At 37.6% G+C, this 19,202-nt stretch overlaps 4 protein-coding genes across 13 annotated transcripts; 3 read left to right on the top strand and 1 right to left on the bottom strand.

The window, feature by feature from the left end:
* Positions 1-206: 206 nt before the first annotated feature.
* Positions 207-8,425, bottom strand: LOC121786601 (signal recognition particle 54 kDa protein, chloroplastic). 2 transcript variants are annotated; one of them, XM_042185239.1, is made up of 18 exons: positions 8,285-8,425; positions 8,135-8,206; positions 7,992-8,062; positions 5,574-6,302; positions 5,345-5,480; positions 4,826-4,893; positions 4,646-4,747; positions 4,347-4,499; positions 4,160-4,237; positions 3,398-3,523; positions 3,230-3,332; positions 2,771-2,871; positions 2,323-2,460; positions 2,086-2,229; positions 1,629-1,704; positions 1,007-1,092; positions 793-918; positions 207-660 (listed from the first exon to the last, which is right to left on the bottom strand). In XM_042185239.1, exons 4-18 carry the CDS (start codon positions 5,727-5,729, stop codon positions 556-558), a joined length of 1,698 nt encoding a protein of 565 aa, XP_042041173.1. In that variant the 5' UTR covers positions 5,730-6,302; positions 7,992-8,062; positions 8,135-8,206; positions 8,285-8,425; the 3' UTR covers positions 207-555. The 2 variants fall into 2 exon arrangements, with proteins under 2 accessions (XP_042041173.1, XP_042041174.1); XM_042185240.1 differs by lacking the exons at positions 5,574-6,302; positions 7,992-8,062; positions 8,135-8,206; positions 8,285-8,425 and having other exon boundaries at positions 4,826-4,967; positions 5,345-5,481.
* Positions 6,953-8,697, top strand: LOC121786602. Of its 8 annotated transcripts, none has more exons than XR_006047229.1 (3): positions 7,250-7,820; positions 7,920-8,010; positions 8,325-8,697. XR_006047229.1 is itself a non-coding variant. In XM_042185241.1 (2 exons), the coding sequence occupies exons 1-2, from the start codon at positions 7,367-7,369 to the stop codon at positions 8,003-8,005; spliced, it is 540 nt and encodes a 179-aa protein (XP_042041175.1). In that variant the 5' UTR covers positions 7,257-7,366; the 3' UTR covers positions 8,006-8,062. The 8 variants fall into 8 exon arrangements, 1 of the variants encoding a protein (XP_042041175.1); XR_006047225.1 differs by having other exon boundaries at positions 7,251-7,820; positions 8,145-8,697; XR_006047224.1 differs by having other exon boundaries at positions 7,253-7,820; positions 8,141-8,697.
* Positions 8,698-9,291: 594 nt separating this feature from the next.
* On the top strand, positions 9,292-14,899 carry LOC121788051 (heterogeneous nuclear ribonucleoprotein Q-like). Of its 2 annotated transcripts, none has more exons than XM_042186910.1 (9): positions 9,292-9,402; positions 10,841-11,266; positions 11,343-11,459; positions 11,585-11,725; positions 11,854-12,024; positions 12,522-12,729; positions 13,066-13,238; positions 14,046-14,131; positions 14,585-14,899. In XM_042186910.1, exons 2-9 carry the CDS (start codon positions 10,877-10,879, stop codon positions 14,727-14,729), a joined length of 1,431 nt encoding a protein of 476 aa, XP_042042844.1. In that variant the 5' UTR covers positions 9,292-9,402; positions 10,841-10,876; the 3' UTR covers positions 14,730-14,899. The 2 variants fall into 2 exon arrangements, with proteins under 2 accessions (XP_042042844.1, XP_042042843.1); XM_042186909.1 differs by having other exon boundaries at positions 9,298-9,402; positions 10,254-11,266.
* Positions 14,900-16,089: 1,190 nt separating this feature from the next.
* LOC121785800 lies at positions 16,090-17,513 on the top strand. Its single transcript, XM_042184242.1, has one exon. It carries the CDS (start codon positions 16,457-16,459, stop codon positions 17,327-17,329), a length of 873 nt encoding a protein of 290 aa, XP_042040176.1. The 5' UTR covers positions 16,090-16,456; the 3' UTR covers positions 17,330-17,513.
* Positions 17,514-19,202: the final 1,689 nt, after the last annotated feature.

The following is a 19,202-nucleotide window of genomic DNA, read 5'->3' as shown; positions in this document are numbered from 1 at the left end:
TTACACAGTCAAACTACCCCAAATTTGCAATGATCTTACTAAGTTTTCATGTATATAAAATTCATTAATGAATACATTGGAATAATTTCATACATCTGTATTATTTTATTCTTTTTGGGCTCACTGTGATAATCCAACTCCACTTAAAGATTAAGCTCCAAGCCCACAAAATCACTCTACTGATCCACCGATATTTGCTATGGATATTCAATGCTAAAGGTAAGACGCTGAAATTCACTTATCTTTCAAAAGTTTACAAATTGGAGGGAAATATGCAGGCATGTTGCTACAATACAACTAGCAATGAAATAAGATGAAATGAGATGCTACAATGCGAAAACCTAAGTGAAGCATCGTAAGGTTTTGCTGGCTAAGGAAATGCTCGCCACATAGACTCGGACACAGACACAGCAACAAGGTTGTTGAATTCTGTTACCTCCAGCAACAGCAATTGACAGCCATTTTCTTGTCAATAAACAGCAGGAAGAAATGCAGATATAGACTAATGGTAGACTGGTAGAGGACTTTGTGGGTGAATATGAAAGAAAGAGCTGTTTAGTTTTTAGCCCCAAAACCGCGAGGACTAGGTCTTGCACCTGAGTCTGCAAATTGCTTCCTTGATTCTGCTTTTTTCTTTCGTCTTCCGGTACCAGGGGGGGCCTGAAAGTTACGAGAAAAGGTCATCCACAAATCACAAGAAATAAGAGAAGCTGTGGGAATCAAATTTGAGTTACAGGAAATAAAAAACATAGCGAAAAAATGAAACAAATAAAGCAAACGAAACATGATCACCTTCTGTTCTTCCCTCATGGCCTCCTCAAGATTGCTCATTGTAGGAAGTGACCCACCTTCCATAATACCCATCAACTTCTTCATTCGTGCGCGCATTTGGAAAATTTGAGCAATAAGTTGGCTCACCTGGAAATGGATAAAAATGAGAGTCACGATAAAAATGTGTATGATAGAGATGCCATTTATAGCTATCAACTTATCCTTCTATATATACCTGTTGCTCTGTTTTCCCAGATTCTCTAGCGATTCGCTTCCTCCTTTCAGGTGATTCTGCCAATAGTTCTGGTTTTTCCCTTTCCTCTGCATTGAGATGAGGAAAATCAGACAACATCAATTTTAATAGAGGTTGTTCATGTTGAAATCTAGCTTAATTCATGAGTGCAACACGAGGATTTACAAAAATGCAGAAGTTTCAATTATCTGAAAACTGAACATTCTTAGAAAGACACATAAATCAGCTAAGAATCTCTGTTCTTATTTATGACTCTGAAAAATATAAGTTGCTTGTAAGAAACTATGCGGTATTTTGCACCCTGATGGAGAACATATCAAAAAGAGGATACTGCACGAAAAATGTAAACATTATTATAACATATATGGATATTGGTCCCTAAAACCATAAACTTTGCCTAAAATTTGGTATTTCCCACGAACTTTAAAATTAGTCTATAATATCACAAACTTTGCACTTTGTTTGGGAAATACCAAATTTTAGACAAAGTTTATGATTTTAGGGACCAATATCCCTATCAGATATTAATCATACTTACATTTAATCATACTATCATCCAGGATAAGTTGTTAGGTCTTGGTAAAATGAAGAGAAGGGAAAGTACCTGGGGTCATTACTTCAATCATAGACTCCATTAATTGCACATTCTTCTCTGCCTCTCGAATTTGTGCAGGACTAACCTGTTTGATACCATGATTTTGGAGATTAATTATGATCCTAAAATGCCTAGTAGAAACTTATATCTTTAAATTTGATGAACATGGATAAATATTTACTGGACTGTTTCACTTGCTACCAAGTAACCTTAGAGAATCAGCTTCACCAATTGCTATTAAAGAACAATCAACAAACTAGGGTCCAGGTGAGAGGGAAGAGATGAAATTCATTTTCAGTACAGCAACTGAAGCTAGTATAGTACTGTGACTGACGATTATTATTGTTTAATCATTTTCCAGGGACTTAGTGTCAAGCAAGACTCTACGCCTTGAAAAAGTTATGCTTGTTTGAGAATACAGTCGTGACTCACGAGCACATAACCTCGCAAACATCAGGTTTTATACCTTTCCCATGCCCGGAATCATTCCAATAACACGAGACATGGAGCCCATCTGTGCGACTGCACGAGTTTGCTTCAGGAAGTCGTTGAAATCAAATTTTGCACTCATTATCTTCTTCTGCAAGTCTTCCGCCTCTTCTTGTTGCATCTACTCAATATATCAGAACTCGCATCATGATTTTGCACTAAATATAAGACATACATATATTACATTTCAGATGATGGGGATTATGGTACTCACAACTTCTTTGGCTTTCTCCACAAAAGATAAAACATCACCCATTCCTAAGATACGTCCTGCCATGCGATCTGGATAGAAAGGTTCAAGGTCTTCCATACGCTCCCCCCTTCCTACGAGCTTGATTGGCTTCCCCGATACCTATGTCAGGTCCAATTGCCCATGGCTAATTAAAATTATAAACCAATCAACATTATCCAAGCTCTTGCATCAGTTTACACAAAGTATTCTACAATGAATATAAGAACATCTCTAGACAACAAGTAGCAAAATCCAGGCTGATAATTTATGCATACAAGAACATTCTGTTCATATTTATAATCATAAAAAATGCTGAAAATCATCTCCTGCTTTTATGCTTTAATGTTCGAGAGGTGTGAATCCAAGACATTCGTATTACTAAAAAATTACAATATGAGAAAGGAAACTTCATGAGTTAGAGATGTCTGACCTCTTTTACACTCAAGGCTGCTCCGCCTCTAGAGTCTCCATCTAGCTTTGTCAAAATGGCACCAGTAATTCCGATTTCAACATTGAATGATGTAACCAATGCTGAAGAACAGGAAAGGAAACTATGAGTGAAGTATTTTTTTTCTTCTAATATTAGGAAATGCTTCATTCGCCCACTTAGGTAACTGTTTAACCATTGATTGCTATTAGCATGTTATGGAGAAAGCACAAGCTCTAAGATGAGAGTTCACGAGGAAAATTGAGATAGATGAGTGGTAATCATAGCTCAAGGATTGCTGTAATATTTCTGGCAAGAAGCATGAAACTCTAACCTTGAAACAGCTCAATTAATATACATGTGGATGATAATATATGTTAAAGCATGCTTCTAATGGAAGGGCCTGCTCGACTTTTAACAAAGCCATAAAATTCTGTTAAAGACTATGTGAAACATATATACCAGCAGCCTCTTGCCCAGTCATTGCATCCACAACAAGCAAAACCTCAGTGGGATTTAGTACTTTTTTTACATCTTTCAGTTCATCCATCATAGCTTTATCTATCTGAAGAGAAAAAGAGTACTTGGTCATATGTTCAAATTCTCATGGCTAAAGAGAGGGAGCATTACCTGAAGTCTTCCAGCAGTATCCATTATAACGACTTCTACATTCTTCTTCTTGGCCTCTGCCAAACCTTGCCTTGCTATTTCTGCAGGTTTAACGTCTGTTCCAGCAACATAAACTGGAACTCCGACCTACTCAAAGCTTATACGTCAGTGAATGAAGTCAGGAGAATAATTATAAAGATAAGAGACAACAGATCAATCTACCTCAAGATACATTATTGAATATAAATAGCAATGTGTTACAGAATATATTTCCATTGATGATAAGACACATTTTCGCATAATTAGTCATTCACCCAAAACACTAAACGGAATCATTACCAACTAGATAGACTCTCTCAGATGCCTGTGGTAGGCCTGCAATATAGGCTTTGCCTGAAAACTCTACAAACAGTTCATAGACATCTTTGTGTGTGAGCAAAACTGACCAAACTAAGATACTAACAAATATCTTCTTGAACCATGCATAACAATGAATAAAGAGTTTTGCTAAGACACATCATAATTCTTAGGTTTTTGCATGTGCATGCCTAACTTCACTGAAGGTAAGCTTATAGTCCCTATCAAGCAATCATATATACATTTAACCAAAGATTTTAAGTGCAATAATTATTGCTTGGCTGGCGAACTATATGGGGCTAGCATTTATTTTAAACTATATTATCACATAAAATATAATGCAATGATGACATATATTATTGGCAAAGAATTTAACACTAACACTGGAATCTTAAACTGGGAAAGTAGCTAGTTCCAGAAAACTACCCGTTCGCCCAGAATAACCAGCTGTTCAATAGCAGCAGGTCTGTAAACATCCCCAGCGATTAGCATGCAACTCTTCCCCTGTTGATCATATCATTATAACTCAAGCAAGGCCAGGTCAAACATTACTTAGACAGTAAAAGTTTGGAGGTGGAAGATGTTAAAAGTAATATGGATTCAAGATGATCACCAGCTTTTTCAGATACAAAGCTAGTTTTGCGCTGACAGTAGTCTTTCCAACTCCTTGCAACCCGGCCAACAATATGACAGTTGGTTTAGTTTTTGAAAAGACCAGCTCCGAAACTTCTCCTCCCATTAGTTTTACTAGCTCATCACTAACTATCTGCATTGGTTAAAAAAGTATAATAATCATTCCAGATTAAGGCCAACTCGGAGAGAAACTTTTACTAGCATCTGTATACTGATTCCTCATTGGAATTTGGGAAACGAAATCATATGATTGACAACCAATTACTAGATAACCCATACCTTCACTAGTTGCTGATCAGGTCTTACTCCACGGATCAATGCGGTACCAACAGCTTGGTCGCTAACATCCTGAATAAACCTTCTAACAACAGGAAGACTGACCTGCCAACAATGAATAAAACGTATGTGGAATACATATTGGAAATCATAGTGTAATTATCACTCAAAAAACACTGTTACATCTGCTTCCAGAAGAGCTCTCCTAATGTCTCTCATCGGTTCCACAATGTTTTCCTTGGTCAAGACCTCTGTATAGTAGAAATATAAGAAACAAGTTCAGTGCAGCAAATCCCTGCATATAGGCATAGCTTCGTGTGGAGAGCTGGAAAGGCACAAAATCAGTCAATATCAAATCATTAGAAAAAGTGGAGCTGGTGTGTGCATAAACACACAGCTATTGATCCGCATACTTATTCCTCTCATAAACATAGAAAGACTAGTTAAAATAACAAGACTAAAGCATAATCTTAGGAAATGAGTTGATGCTAAGTGCAAAGCTCAAGCAATAAACAACATATGGATCCGAGTGCATGACAAATTTACTTCAATCAACATATTTTCTTTATCATGCGAAGAAAAGCAACCAATTCCTCCATTTCAATACACTATACACGATTATTTGATGAAGGCTGGAGCATTCCACTTAAACAAGTAAAAGTAGCACGATCAAAACAGGAAAACACGAAATAAGAGAAGAACCTTCTCCCTTGAGCTTGTTCCAAGCGGATTCTAGGCCGCTCGTGAGCTGCCCAAACATCTCCGCTCTCACGACGCCGCGCATTTCCCTACTCTGACCAGCGCAGCTTCTGGAATTTATCAGTCCCCACATCTCTCTCTATATCACCGGAAAAGATATAAAATCAGGAAGAAATTGTAATCGTCTGACAATAACGTGAGTCGAGGAAGGTAACGGAGCAGCAAAACCCACCGCAAAGGAGTTTCCGGCGGAGAACGAGAGTGATTGCGGCGAGCAGGACCTCCTGGGGAAGAGTGAGCTGCGGAGAGGCAATTTTGGGATTTGGAGTGAGGAAGAAGCGGGGAAATGGCGGGAAGCAACGCCTGAGAAGTGGCCGGAGACCTCCATGATAGCACCTTCGAAGAGGGAGATTCTGTTATCCGGTATTTCATCTGCTCAATACTTTATTTTAGTATCCCTTACAAAAATATTGTAAAATTAATACAAAAAAGGAGAATATTAAGTTAAAAATTACTCGTTGCTTATGTTTTACTTTTATAGGACTCTAACCTCCAAAATTCATTTAAAACAAACTTTTAACATAATAAATCATATACTATATTCTTTTTGTTCTGTTATTGTCACGACCGCCCTTTAGGGTTAATAAATACGGGCGATCGTGATTAAAAGAATTAAATAGAAGGACGAAAAGAATTAGTGTTTCAAGATGGACCAACAATTAATATCCAAATAAATAAGCAAGAGTTTAATATTATCCAACGAAATCTCAAGTATTCAATATCCAACAAATTTAAGTTTGCAAGCCCAATAAAGAATAAGTGCAATCAATATCACAGCGGAAACGACCAAGAGAAAGAATGACGTCATGTGTGAAGACACAACGACACTCAAGGTTCAAAGACATCAATTATATATTAAATTCACTTGCTCAACACCACCACATCCTCGTCGCCGCTCAACCTGCACATAGGGAAAACACATGCAGGGCTGAGTACTATAAGAATACTCAATGGGCTCATGCCGAAAACATTTTCAATAAAATTTGTAAATTTATCATGCCATACTTAAGTAACCGTCGGGGTTTAGCTTTAGAAAGGCCCGAGGCACTAAAATCATTTCCCATAGTAAAATTCGACTGATCAGTCATTTTCCCATAGACGTTCGCCATATCTGCCAATACATGACTTGGAATGTGGCCACAAACCAAGCCACTAGACCGGCCAGCCCGTAGCTAGCACACGATCTACCATAGGTGTACACTAGTCCAGGTAGGGTTTGCGGCCCCACGTGGACCCGAATTCGATTTATATAACAACGGCACATAGCCATACCAGATAGGCACGTAAAACACAAATCACGGCATGATAAAATCATTTTAAACCACCCTTATCTCTCCACGGTCATACGTAAAAGAGTTTAGTAAAATAAAAACCCACACATAGGGTAGGGTAGAAAAGAAGCCCACCTCGAGTGCTTATTCCAAAACTATTTTCTTTCCTTTGCGATCACGATTCCCTTGCGAGATATCACCTTTAGAATTAAAATAACACATAAATCAACACACTTTCAAATTAAGTAAATAAAATGCATGCACCCTAGTTTAAATCTTTTATCTCGTTTTCTCGAATTTTCGTTTATTCGGCGGCCGCCCAAGGCGTCGCGTGCAACGCCGGTCGGCCGCTTACGTCAATAATCGCTCCGATTGCTCCTCGTAATTTTCTTCAAAATGCAGATATTAATCCCAATATTTATTTAAGCTCGTAAAACTATTTATTTCGAACATAGGATAAAAATTATTAAACTTCCACATTATCCGGAAATTAGTTAAATAATTCCCCATAAGTAATTTATCGGCCCAAAACTTAATTCGTTCCCACCTTATGTCTTTAATTTAATTAATCAATACCCCACTAAAGAAGGCCCAAACCATTTAATTAAAAGTCCAAGATTTAATTATTTCCTCCACTTTATCTTCAATTACAATTTTAAGCCCAACAATTAAACATTCTACCCACTTCTAATTAATGAGGCCCAAACTTAAAGAAAACAAAAGCCCAATAATCCAAACTCCTTCCTTCACTCACGTAACACCCTCTCTCTCTCTCTACCCCCTTCTTCTTTCTCGACGGAAATCGCAGCAGATCGCCGCCTTGACCGCCTCCGCCGTCGGCCGCTGCTCTCGGCACGCCGTTCGCTCTGAGCCATCTCCAGCCGCTGCACCCGACGCCGTCGCTGCTGTTTCGCGCCGCTGCCGCTCGTCGCCGGAGTCCGCCGCTGCTGTCTCGCCGTCCAGCCGCCAGCCACTGCGGTCGTCGCTCCCGGCGTTCAGTCATCGCACATCCAACTCCGCTGGGGCCGTCGGGAGAGCGACGCCGCTGCTGTCAGCGACGCGTGCGTCGGTAATTTCCGCCATCCGTTGCTCCGATTCACCCCGAATCAGACCCGACGCCCCCAACACTCACTCGATTCTCCCCGCAAGTTAAGTTTCTCAGATTCGATTCCAGTTCATTAAAGTTCGCTCCTTTTATATTTTTTTCCAGTTCTCTTTGATTAATCGTTTAAGAGGTAAATTCACAGATTTATCGATGATAGCGTTTGACGTAAAGATGCAGCAGTTTCAAATCGAGATTGGTTGGAGGGGGTGTATACCTTCACTAATCTGAGACGGGTAAGCTGTAAATAATAGAGATTGTGACTTCTATCTTCCTTTCTCTTGGTTTCTGCCAGAAATATGTTCATATGTCAAAAAGGATTTATTTTGGAAGAGGATGATGGATTTTCTCTGAAATTACCTCTAGTCAGATTGGTAATGGAGACTAGCAGTGGATGGAAAAGAGTGTGTGGCTTGATTCTCTTTCTCGGTCCTGTTCAAGAAGTTCAATGCGTTTGGCGATTTGATTTAGAAGTAAAAACGTGTACAGTGATAGAGTTCGCAAGAATACCTTGAGTAGGAATTTGAAGAGAAGTTCTGTTTTGCTGCAGGGATGGGAAGAAAGAAACGAAGAGTGAAATCTGTATTATAGAGGAGTAGTAGATTTGGTGGAGAGATTGGAGAGATTTGGGGAGAGATTCATGAGAGAGAGACGGTTGCAGCATCGTGTGTTGGGGAGTGGGAGTTTCGGTTTCTTTCCTTTTTTTTCTCTTTCTGATTTACTTGAATTTATCTGGTATTTTATTTATAGGTTACGGGGAGGAACAATTCCATCACGGAGCAGGAAAATCTACGTAAAATCTTTAATTAAATCTTGAATTAAAGATATTTTATTTTAGTTGGTTTAGATTAATTCACAGCCCGTTGTATTTTATTTTAAATTGTGCAGTCCATTTATTTATCACGGACTGGACCTTTATTTAATTATTTATTTAATTTATCGAATCCAACACGGAATTGAATCCAATAATTATTCCTCACGGACAGGAATTATCTAAATTCGCATAATCGTTTATTTCACAAATCCCCAATTAACAACAATTAATTACCAACAATCAATTCACGGACTTCGCAGAGTTAATACCATTAAAACAAGTAATTTAGGTTCACAAATTAAGTTTAGAAAACGGGGCGTTACAGTTATAATTAAACTTTGATTTTTATAAATTTTGTAAAATAAAAAATATTTTTTAATATATTGAAATCAAATTAAATATATAAAACAAAATAAACAATGTGAAACGAGGATGATGCTTATAAAATGCTGGTACATCCTTGGACTAGTATTTAATTTTAACCGTCATTTTTATTTTTACATAAAGATGATAATTAACAAGTGTAATAATTCAATTAGGGTGACAAAGTGTAATTTATAAAAGTTACAACTGTCATTTGAAGCACTGTAATGACAAAAGCACCCACGAAATCACGTCCAATGATACGAAGAGTAGAAGGGTAAACCAGTAATATCACTACATGCGGGAAAATATCCCCAAATTTCAAAACCCCTAAATTCAGCCAGTCAGAGTCGCTTCTAGGGTTCGTAGATACGATAAAAAGGATTTAGCTGTCCACTCGAAGAAAACTACAATCTGGGCTTCGAGAGTGAGAAAGTGACGAAATTTGCCGGTAGGTTTATTTTTGTCATGACAATTTATGCATTTTTAACTTGCGTTATCGGTCACTTGCTGAGTGACATTTTTTTGTTCGATGGGAGTGTGGTGAATTTCTTCTCTTCTGTTAATTTCAACGACGCCGTGATCCATTGTTTGGAGACGAGTGGGTTTTGTTACCATTAGAGTTAGGGTATTCTTCATTTCAGATATGTGGCACATTTTGTGTTAGATGCCGCATGAATTTTGGGAATGAATGGAATTAGGGGTTCTGGTGCGCGTACATTGTATATGGAGTTCATATTCTTGCTCCGGAGGTGTTCAAAATTGTAAATTTGAAAGCTAAGCAAAACCTATATCCAAAAACAAACGAAGAATTCGGTTTATATTTAAAAAAAACCCAAGCATGTTTTTCAGTTAACATTGAATAGTCATGGTTTTATTTGCTTCACTTTGAATGCCCCTACAATAAGCATTAGTAATGGTGCACTGTTTGGTGCAGTTCAGTTTTTGGTGGTTTCTGAAATGCGAATGTTTATACACGAGGAATAACGGCTTCATGGTGTAATTATAAGTGGTTAAGATAGGTATTGTCTGAATACTAACAAGAGAAATATTAGAATTAAAGGAAGGTACTTCATCATAATTGGACTACAGTATATTGTAATGTGAGTTTGAAGCTCCCACGACTATCTACTTGCTGAAGGTCTGTATATACTATGCATGGTTTTGCTAATCAAGTTCACATCAAAATATTCAAAGTGTCATGAATTGTCCTAATACCTAATACGTGAGATGTTTCTGTTAAATGCATATAAGGTTGCTCATTTGTCACATTTATGGTTCCTGTGCATTATATGGCTGCAGGAAAATTACAGACTGGACATGTGTTCTGGAAGTGATATTAATCTTTTAAGCTATTGGTCATTCTAATTATCCAACCTGTAGCTTTTGACCTATTGGGGATACCTCTTACACCATTCTCTGTTTTGCTTCCTATTGGATAAATACGGTCTATCATAATTTTCATTTCCTTTTAAGCTGTTTCCCATTTCTAATTACTTGCTCATCCCCTCGTTTTGTTTGCTCATTTGCTTTGAGTGCATTGGTCCTATAAAATTGATATAGACTGAATGTTTGGCCTTGTTCTTTCTTTTCCGGCATTGGTCATTGTCTATATTTCAAGATATTCAATGCTTCGTTGGTTTTGTACCTTATTAGCATCATGCTCCTACAATTGAGCATTCTTTCTTGCCTGTTCTTGTTTGTAGTACATTTTGTCACCCCTTGTTTTAACTTTGTTCACTTTGAAACTCCTCGGAACCATACCTCATGGATCCAATTCAATCAATTTTCTTACTCTGGAGCTCCTTATACCCTTTCTTTTTGCTATTGCCGATCCACAATTTTCTTCTTTCTTTTGCAAATGTATCCGGCTTCTGCACTTTCCTCAGAGCGGCTATAGAAGTTTGTTTTCTTGGAGATATAAGATGCCAAGAACCAGGGCCAGTGCTGCTAAATCTGCTGAACCTGAGAAGCCTGTTGAGGATGAAGAACAGGTTGAACTTGGTGCTGACAATGACATGGATGAGGAGGAAGTTGAGTATGAAGAAGTAGAGGAAGAAGAAGAAGAGGAAGTTGAGGAAGAGGTTGAAGAGGAAGTTGAGGAAGAGGAGGAAGAGGAGGAAAATGATGCACGAAAGGAACCTGATGGTGATGATGAAATGGAAAATGCTGAAGGTGAGGACGTGAAGAGAGTGCATGCCGGACTTCTTGCACTTCCTGAACATGGTTCAGAGGTGTACCTTGGTGGAATTTTGCAAGATACTTCTGAAGATGAACTGAAGCGCTTTTGTGAATCAATTGGGGAGGTTACAGAGGTAAAATAAGATTCATTTCTGGTAGCAGCTATATATCTGGATTCGTAATTTACAAGGACATGCATGTTATTGACAGGTCAGAATAATGAAGGGAAAGGACTCAACCGAGAACAAGGGTTATGCTTTTGTAACCTTCAGAACCAAAGAATTGGCCAGTAAGGCTATTAAGGAGCTTAACAATAAAGAACTAAAGGTTTGTTAGATAACATGAATTTGACATAATTTGTGTAACTGTTTTGTATCAGGAAAGTGATGGTTGTTCGAAAAGATCTTTTCATATTTAAATCTCATTCTGATTCTATTCTGGAAATATCTCAGGGGAAGAGGCTGAAATGCTCTACATCTCAAGCAAAACATAAGCTGTTCATAGGTAATGTGCCCAGGAATTGGAGAGAGGAGGATATCAAGAAGGTTGTGAATAAAGTAGGGCCTGGTGTTGTTGCCGTGGAACTTTTAAAGGTGAGGGTGCTTTTTTATATTTTTATTTTAACTTTTTTCTTAAATATTTGTATAAGATATATGTGTGCATGGTTAGTTAGCATATCCACAAAAATTGTAGGTCATCTATGAAACTTATTTTCATACAGGACCCGCAAAACTCAAGTCGGAATCGCGGATTTGTGTTCATCGAGTATTACAATCATGCATGTGCTGAGTATGCCAGACAGAAAATGTCAAATCCAAATTTCAAGCTAGACGATAACTCTCCAACTGTGAGCTGGGCGGATCCTAAAAGTGCAGAATCTTCGTCTTCTCAGGTCTTGTTTATTTGCTATTTCTTTGTAATGATTATGATTCATCTATGTTCTACATGATATTGTTAGAATTTGTGATAAATTGGATTGTTTGATTATATTAGTTTATGAACAACCTCATCATCTCCTGAAAAATAGTTTTCCTCATCTGGTTCTGGTGCTTCTATTATGTGTACTCTGCCTGTGGAGCTTCACGTTATTGGACTTGTAAATGTATACATAAATATCTCGAAAAAAACCTTTTTTTGATGGCTTTGCACCACAATGAAGGCTTCTCGATTTTCATTTTCCTAGCGGTGCTTTCCAGCCCTTCTTCCGCAGTCACTTGAATGAGCTTTTTGGTAATTGGTTTCGACGACCATGAAAAAGTTAATTTTTAAAAAAATGTCTTAGAGAATCCCTCACTTCAGCTCTAGTTTCTAAATATATCTTTGTAGGGTGGCGTGCATAACAAGTTGTTCTAACATTCACAAAATACTGACCGGTCTCCTGTTGTACAGGTCAAAGCAGTCTATGTGAAGAACTTGCCAAAAGATGTAACTCAGGATCAACTTAAGGAACTGTTTGAGCATCATGGGAAGATTACAAAAGTTGTTCTTCCTCCTGCCAAACCTGGTCAGGAGAAGAGCAGATATGGCTTTGTTCACTTTGCGGAAAGATCGAGTGCAATGAAAGCTCTAAAGAATACAGAGAAGTATGAAATTGATGGTAATACCAGTTCCTCCATATTTCCTACTCCCTCCATCACAGCTAAGACGACACGTTTCTTTTTTCGCACGTGATTTGGGAAAGTGATAATAAATAGTTAAAGTGGAGAGAAAGTAAAGTGAGAGAGAGAATAATATAGAGGAGAGTCTCGTCTACATTATTCTCTCTTACTTTACTTTCTCTCCACTTTAACTTTTTTTTTTATCATTTTTCCAAAACAAGTGCGCAAAAAGAATGTGTCATCTTAGGAGGGAGTAGTAATTTGCTCCTTAATAATATGATTTTGTAGAGATGATTCTGCTTCTCTTAAATCTTTATTTTTGGCTTTGTTGACAGGTCAAGTTGTAGAATGCTCACTTGCGAAGCCACAAGCTGATCAGAAATCTGCTGGGGGTTCGAACTCACAAAAGGGTGCTATATTTCCATCTTATCCACCTAATATGGGATATGGCTTGGTTGGAGCATCTTATGGTTTGGGTGCTGGATATTCGGGTGCAAACTTTGCCCAAGTAAGAAGCCTTTTGTTTTCTTTCACCTGTATTTTCCTCATGCACATTGAGTTTGTGGCCTTTTGCTTCATTTGTGGTTAAGATCTTAGACCTTAGTAGTTTTGTGACCCCCATGACGCAGATCCTACATTCTTGCTTGGGTTTCTTTAAACATGTTACTTTTTTAGTTTGAATGACAAAAGTTGGATGTATTTTCCTGACAGATTTGTGTGATTGATAACTATCAAACTATGTTCACTTGTTTGTGTCAATATTTTGGAGGCATGGTGTGATTTGGGGAAACTGTGGAATCACTAATCGAAGTGTGATTGTCTTCATTGATGAGCTTTAGTGGGTACTCACTGCCATCAATTTTTTAGGTTTGATTTATAACTTCTCAGTGTAAGAAGATGGGTGATTTTGAGGTGGGTAGGAAAGTAGTAGGCAGTTCGACTCATTGAGTTGTTGTATAGAATTCTTAGAAGTAATTTGTATCGGATGATTTTGTACAGTGCTCCATGAAACCACCTTACTTTGATAAATGTTCAGTGTTTCATCTTTTGATCTAGCAACCCCTAAACAATTAGCCTATAACTATTATTCATGTGTAACCTCTTTTCATGGAATGACCGCGTCAAGGTACTCAATTCATGCCCATCTATTTCGTTGATGAAGATGATTGTTTATTAATCATTGCAATTTGTTGGCTGGCATCCTCTTCTATATTTTTTCCTTAAGTTGTTTTTTAAGAGAACTGTCAAATAATATGTATACTATCTGTGTTACTCTTTATCATGCTACCCTGCTGACAGTGCTTTTGTAATGCAGCCGCCCCTAATCTATGGAAGGGGGGGTGCTCCTGGAATGGCCATGATGCCCATGCTTTTGCCCGATGGGAGGATTGGATATGTCATGTAAGTGCAATTAGTTTAGGGTTTTTAATTGCTGGAGTTTCTGATATTTGTGTCTTCGAACAAGATAACTGACCATGCGAACAAAAATCAACTCTAACTGTAGTGATATTCGCTAAGTTGAGTTTATCGCAAAATCATATTAGGGGGAAAAAGACACCAGACGTCATAACTACTTAGTGTATTGGTGCCTTATCATACGAAATCTATTGTCTCTCTTTACCATTTTGTATGATGCATTGAAATAGGTTGTTTGTGAATGCATTCTATCATAATTGAATGATCTGTCGGATTCAGAAGATCCTTTTAGACAACCATTTGATTGGGGATGAGCCTTATCTTTGACACCACTTACGGAATTGATGCCAAAAATCAACAATGCCCAACACGCAAGTAGTCCAGTTTTTGTAGTTTGTTTGACTCATGGATTGTGTTTGTATTGGTTCCTTTGTCTAGGCAACAGCCTGGAGTGCAGCCACACACCCCACCACCACAGCAAAGAGGCGGCCGTGGCAGTGGGGGAGGCGGAAGTTCAGGCGGGGGAAGACGTGGCCATGGTCATGACAGCGGGCGGGGGCGTAGCCGTTATAATCCTTATTGATTCTGATTTAAATTGGCTTCTGGTATCTGTTGTGGTGAGGAGCATGAATCTAGTGCCTGTAGTGTCTGAATTTATTTATGGATCGTGGGAGTGAGTGTCATATTATATTGAATCTATCATGACAAGTGAACATGCCATCGCCAATTATTGCAAAAATGTAGTTCAGTGCATAACCTCTCCTTTTAATCCTTCAATTCATTTCAAATTTTACGCTAACAAGAAATGCTATATTTCGGTCAAAGTTTATAATTTAGTAAAAAAAAACGAATATTTTGCATCCTATATTTTACACTTGAAAAATGATAATAAATAGTTCAAGTGGAGAGAAAGTAAATCTTTGTTTATATTATTTTTTCTCTTACTTTTCTTTCTCTCTACTTAAATTATTTATTATTATTTTTTCAAAATGAGTGCTGAAAATAAAAGTGCCATACTTTTTGTGGACGGAGGGAGTATAGCTAAATAAGTGAGTAATATTTTTGTTCGGTCACTAGCATGCACGTCACATAATACAGAAAAATGAACCACGTTTGATTTCAACTAAATATATTTCAATTAGAAAAAAAAGTAACAATGGAAAGAATAAAATTAATTAATTATAATAATCATGTTTGATTTCAACTAAATATATTTGATTCATGGGATATAAAATAGATTATAAAGTGGGGTTCGAGTCAACATTGGTGAGTTTAAACAACTAATTATGCAAGTTGAAAATGGAATTGCTTTAATCATCTATATGATTAGTTTAAGTGTGGAATTCTTGGACCGTTGCTCTCTCTTTAAAAGTTCACTTAATAAAAGTACCACGGTCTTGGTATTTTATTTTTCAAAATATCGATAATAAATAAATAATACTCCGTATATATGAATGTATACCGAGTCACCGACTATTGAAAAGAATACAGTATCTATTTATATAAAAATTAAAATAACTTTAAGATTTTTATTAATGAATACTTTAACAAATTATTAAGCATGAACCTATACCTACAATGTAATGATGTATAGAACAAATTTGTAAGAATTACCATGACCACAATTCTAAATTACTAATTTATTTAAAAAAAATCCTACGTAATCACTTTGCAGCTTACATAGCTTCTGATAAAATAAAAACTTAAGTACATTAAAAATGGTTCTACAATAAATATTAAAGACTATTATTGGTAGATGTGAATGGCGATGTGAAGCTTGAGCGATAATATCCCAACTTGTATTTCATATATGCCACATTCCTACTAACACTAATATAATTATTAGGCTCACAAAATTTAAAGGAATAGCTATATATATAACCAATTAGATGAGATCTTTTTTTTTCATAAAAAGCTAAAGTGAATTCTTGAAATCCAATCCTCTCCACTTTTATTTTCAAAATATACACTGAAACACATGAAATTCATTGACTATTGTAACGTTTAAATATAGTACTACAATAAGAAAACTTTCAGAAATGATGATACACATATCCATTCTCTTCTCCACAGCTTTATGCCTTTTTGTTTTATTTTGACATGAGAATTTGAACCTTCTTTCCCTCTTCACTTCTTTTTTCTAGAATAAAAAAGTGGCATCTCTCTACCAAATCAGCAGCCTACTATTGATAATTTGAAACCTTATTAACATGCATTAATATTCCACCATTCTCAACTTACCCTCAAATCTTAACCATTCATCTCTCTCTCTCTAAATCACACCATCTTTCTCTCTCTTCAAAATCTCCCATGCCTCCCGTCGATCTCGAGAATCTGGTCTCCGCCTGCGCCGGCGGCGTCTGCAGCGACAGCAAAGTCACATGCGAGACGCTCGCGGGCGACAGCGACGATGACGGCGTTGTTGTCGCCGATCCCGACCTTCCGCCGGAGTCCTTCTGGCTGTCGAAGGACGCGGAGTACGATTGGTTCGAACACCACACCTTCTTCGAGCGGAAGGATTCCGGCGGCAAAGGCGGCTCGGGTCTGACTGCAGACGTGCAGTCGAACTCGAGCTTGCAGCGATTCTCCTTCAGCAGGAAGTCGAAAGCCGCGATCCTTGGATTGCCGAAGACGCAGAAGGCGACCTTCGTCGATCCGAAGCGCCGGCGGTGCAATAAACAGGCGACCGTGCGGCTTTTCCCGAAACGAACCGAACCGGCCGGGAAATCGGCGGTTCCGGTCGAACCGGGTTCGCCCAAGGTTTCTTGTATCGGGAGGGTCCGGTCCAAGCGCGGCCGGCGCCGGTCCGGTTCGGTGAGGAGGAGGGAGAAGGCGGCGGAGAAATTGAGGAGTGGCGGCGGGGAGAAGGGGGAGAAGAAGCAGAAGGCCGGGTTTTATTCAAAGATGATGGGGATGTTCCGGTCGAAGAGGAGCCGGAGTAAGAAGGCGCCGCGGTCAGGGTGTAGGAGGGCGGCGGATGAGACGAAGGCTGGGGCGGAGCTGCAGCGGTGGAGCGCGAGTTCGAGAGTGCGGGAGGTGGCGGGTGGGGGCGAGGCGCCCGGTTTGGGTGGGTTGAACCGGTTTGCTTCGGGGCGGCGGTCGGCTTCTTCGTGGGCGGGTGAGGATTTGAGTGAGACGGTTTCCGGTTCGGACTGGCACGTGGGAGTTGTGAGTTGGAGCTAACGCGTGCATTGAATGTTTTTTTGTGTTTTTAATTATATAGAGTGGGATATTTAGAGAAAAAAAAAACAAAATGGATAATGAAATGGGGAAATGAGTGTTAATTTGCATATCAAATTCATGTAAATAATGAAGTACACTTTCTTGTTTTTTTGGTGAGAATTAGAACAAGTAAGTCGTTTGATTATTTCTTTTAAGTCGGTGGAATTATATTAAAAAAGGGATTTAGCTATTTGATAATATTTTAGAGACATCTGGCAATATTAGGGTAATATTAGAGCAGTCATAGTGTTGGACATAAAAATCGCTCCAAAATCTGTTGAATTTTACCAAGATTTGGGCTCTATTGTGAATTTTACCAAGCACATTTTACAACTGTATTTTATGAGATGTGAATATCTTTATCTGTGAAACTTTGTTTCACTAACTAATTGCTAAACACTTCCTCCATCAAATAATAATTATAATGTAAATCTCATTGTCTTCATAATATAAATAAATTTAAATTGAAAAAAATTAGTGGAATACCATTATTTGATATAAGTACTACTAGTATTTATGACGTGGTGTGACACTATAATAATAGTACCCTCTCCGTCCCAGACTACTTGCACTTATTTCCTTTCTGGACGTCCCAAGTTATTTGCACTCTTTCCATTTTTAGTAAAAATTATCACCTACAGCCGCAATTGTTGACTTTGCTATACACTCATTCTTTAATCTTCGTGCTAAAAAGGAAATGTGCGAGTAGTCCGGGACGGAGGGAGTATTGCACTAAGAATATTATAGAGCATATATATATATATATATATATATATATATATAGCTTAGTGTGGTGGTGACTGTTGAGCGAATGGTTGCAACCCATAAAATAATAAAATTATACTATGATCGAATAGAAAAAATCAAGTGAGGTGTGAGTCAACAATGGTGGGTTAGGAAATGTCTAATTCGAAATAGGAATTGCTGTCAGATATAGGTAAGTGTGGACTTATGTGATTAAATAAATTCGAGTAGCATCATTTTGTTGACTTTATAATAGTTTGGTTACTCCTTTGTGGTGTCTCTCTCCAAATAGAAGATTTTTCAGAAAACCGAATTATTAAGTTTTTATTTAGTTTGGTGGACGTTAGAGTAGGAATATAATCAATGTTAAATTAATTTTTAACTCTTGAATCTTTGAATTCTTCATTTTTATTTTATTTTGCAAAAATATTAGATACCGCATCATTCATGTTTAATTTATTATACTATTTTATTTTATACACGGTTCATTTTTAGATTGTTTCAGTTAGGATCTAGGTAGCATATATCACGATCTCGGTGGAGTACCCTCAAAATTTTATTTATCAAAAATAATAAAAGTATATTTTCTCGTAATTTTTACGTCAAAAAAGATTTCACTTGTTAATAAATTTATAAATATTATAATATTATTTAATACATTAAAGAATATATTTTCATCCTCTTCCTTACATTCTCATTCTCGCCCGTCACACTCTGTTGTTGCCAATTGAAAAAACTGACGTGTGCAATGTCGCTCCGATTGAAAGCAACTAATTAATGCAACAATGTGAGGGCAAAAACGCTTTTTCCTTTTTTATCTTTAATGAATCTCTCAAGAATTAAAATTTTTCTTGATTTGAAGAGAATATTAATTCTGTGTGTTACACTTAGTCGGATTCACACGAAACTAATAGTTTAGATCAAGTTTTAATGGATTTGGATACTTATCAGTCGATCCAATAAAAATGATTTCATGTTGAGTTCGCAGTTTTAATGGATTTGGATCCTTATCAGTCGATCCAATAAAAATGATTTCATGTTGAGTTCACGTTGAGTCAGATCATTTAATAAGAAATAAAATTATTATTTT

Source organism: Salvia splendens, chromosome 22 (genome assembly GCF_004379255.2).
Source record: "Salvia splendens isolate huo1 chromosome 22, SspV2, whole genome shotgun sequence".
In the NCBI taxonomy this organism is placed as follows: Eukaryota; Viridiplantae; Streptophyta; class Magnoliopsida; order Lamiales; family Lamiaceae; genus Salvia; species Salvia splendens.
The sequence above is the reverse complement of the archived record's forward strand: the minus strand, read 5'-3'. Positions and strand labels throughout refer to the sequence as shown.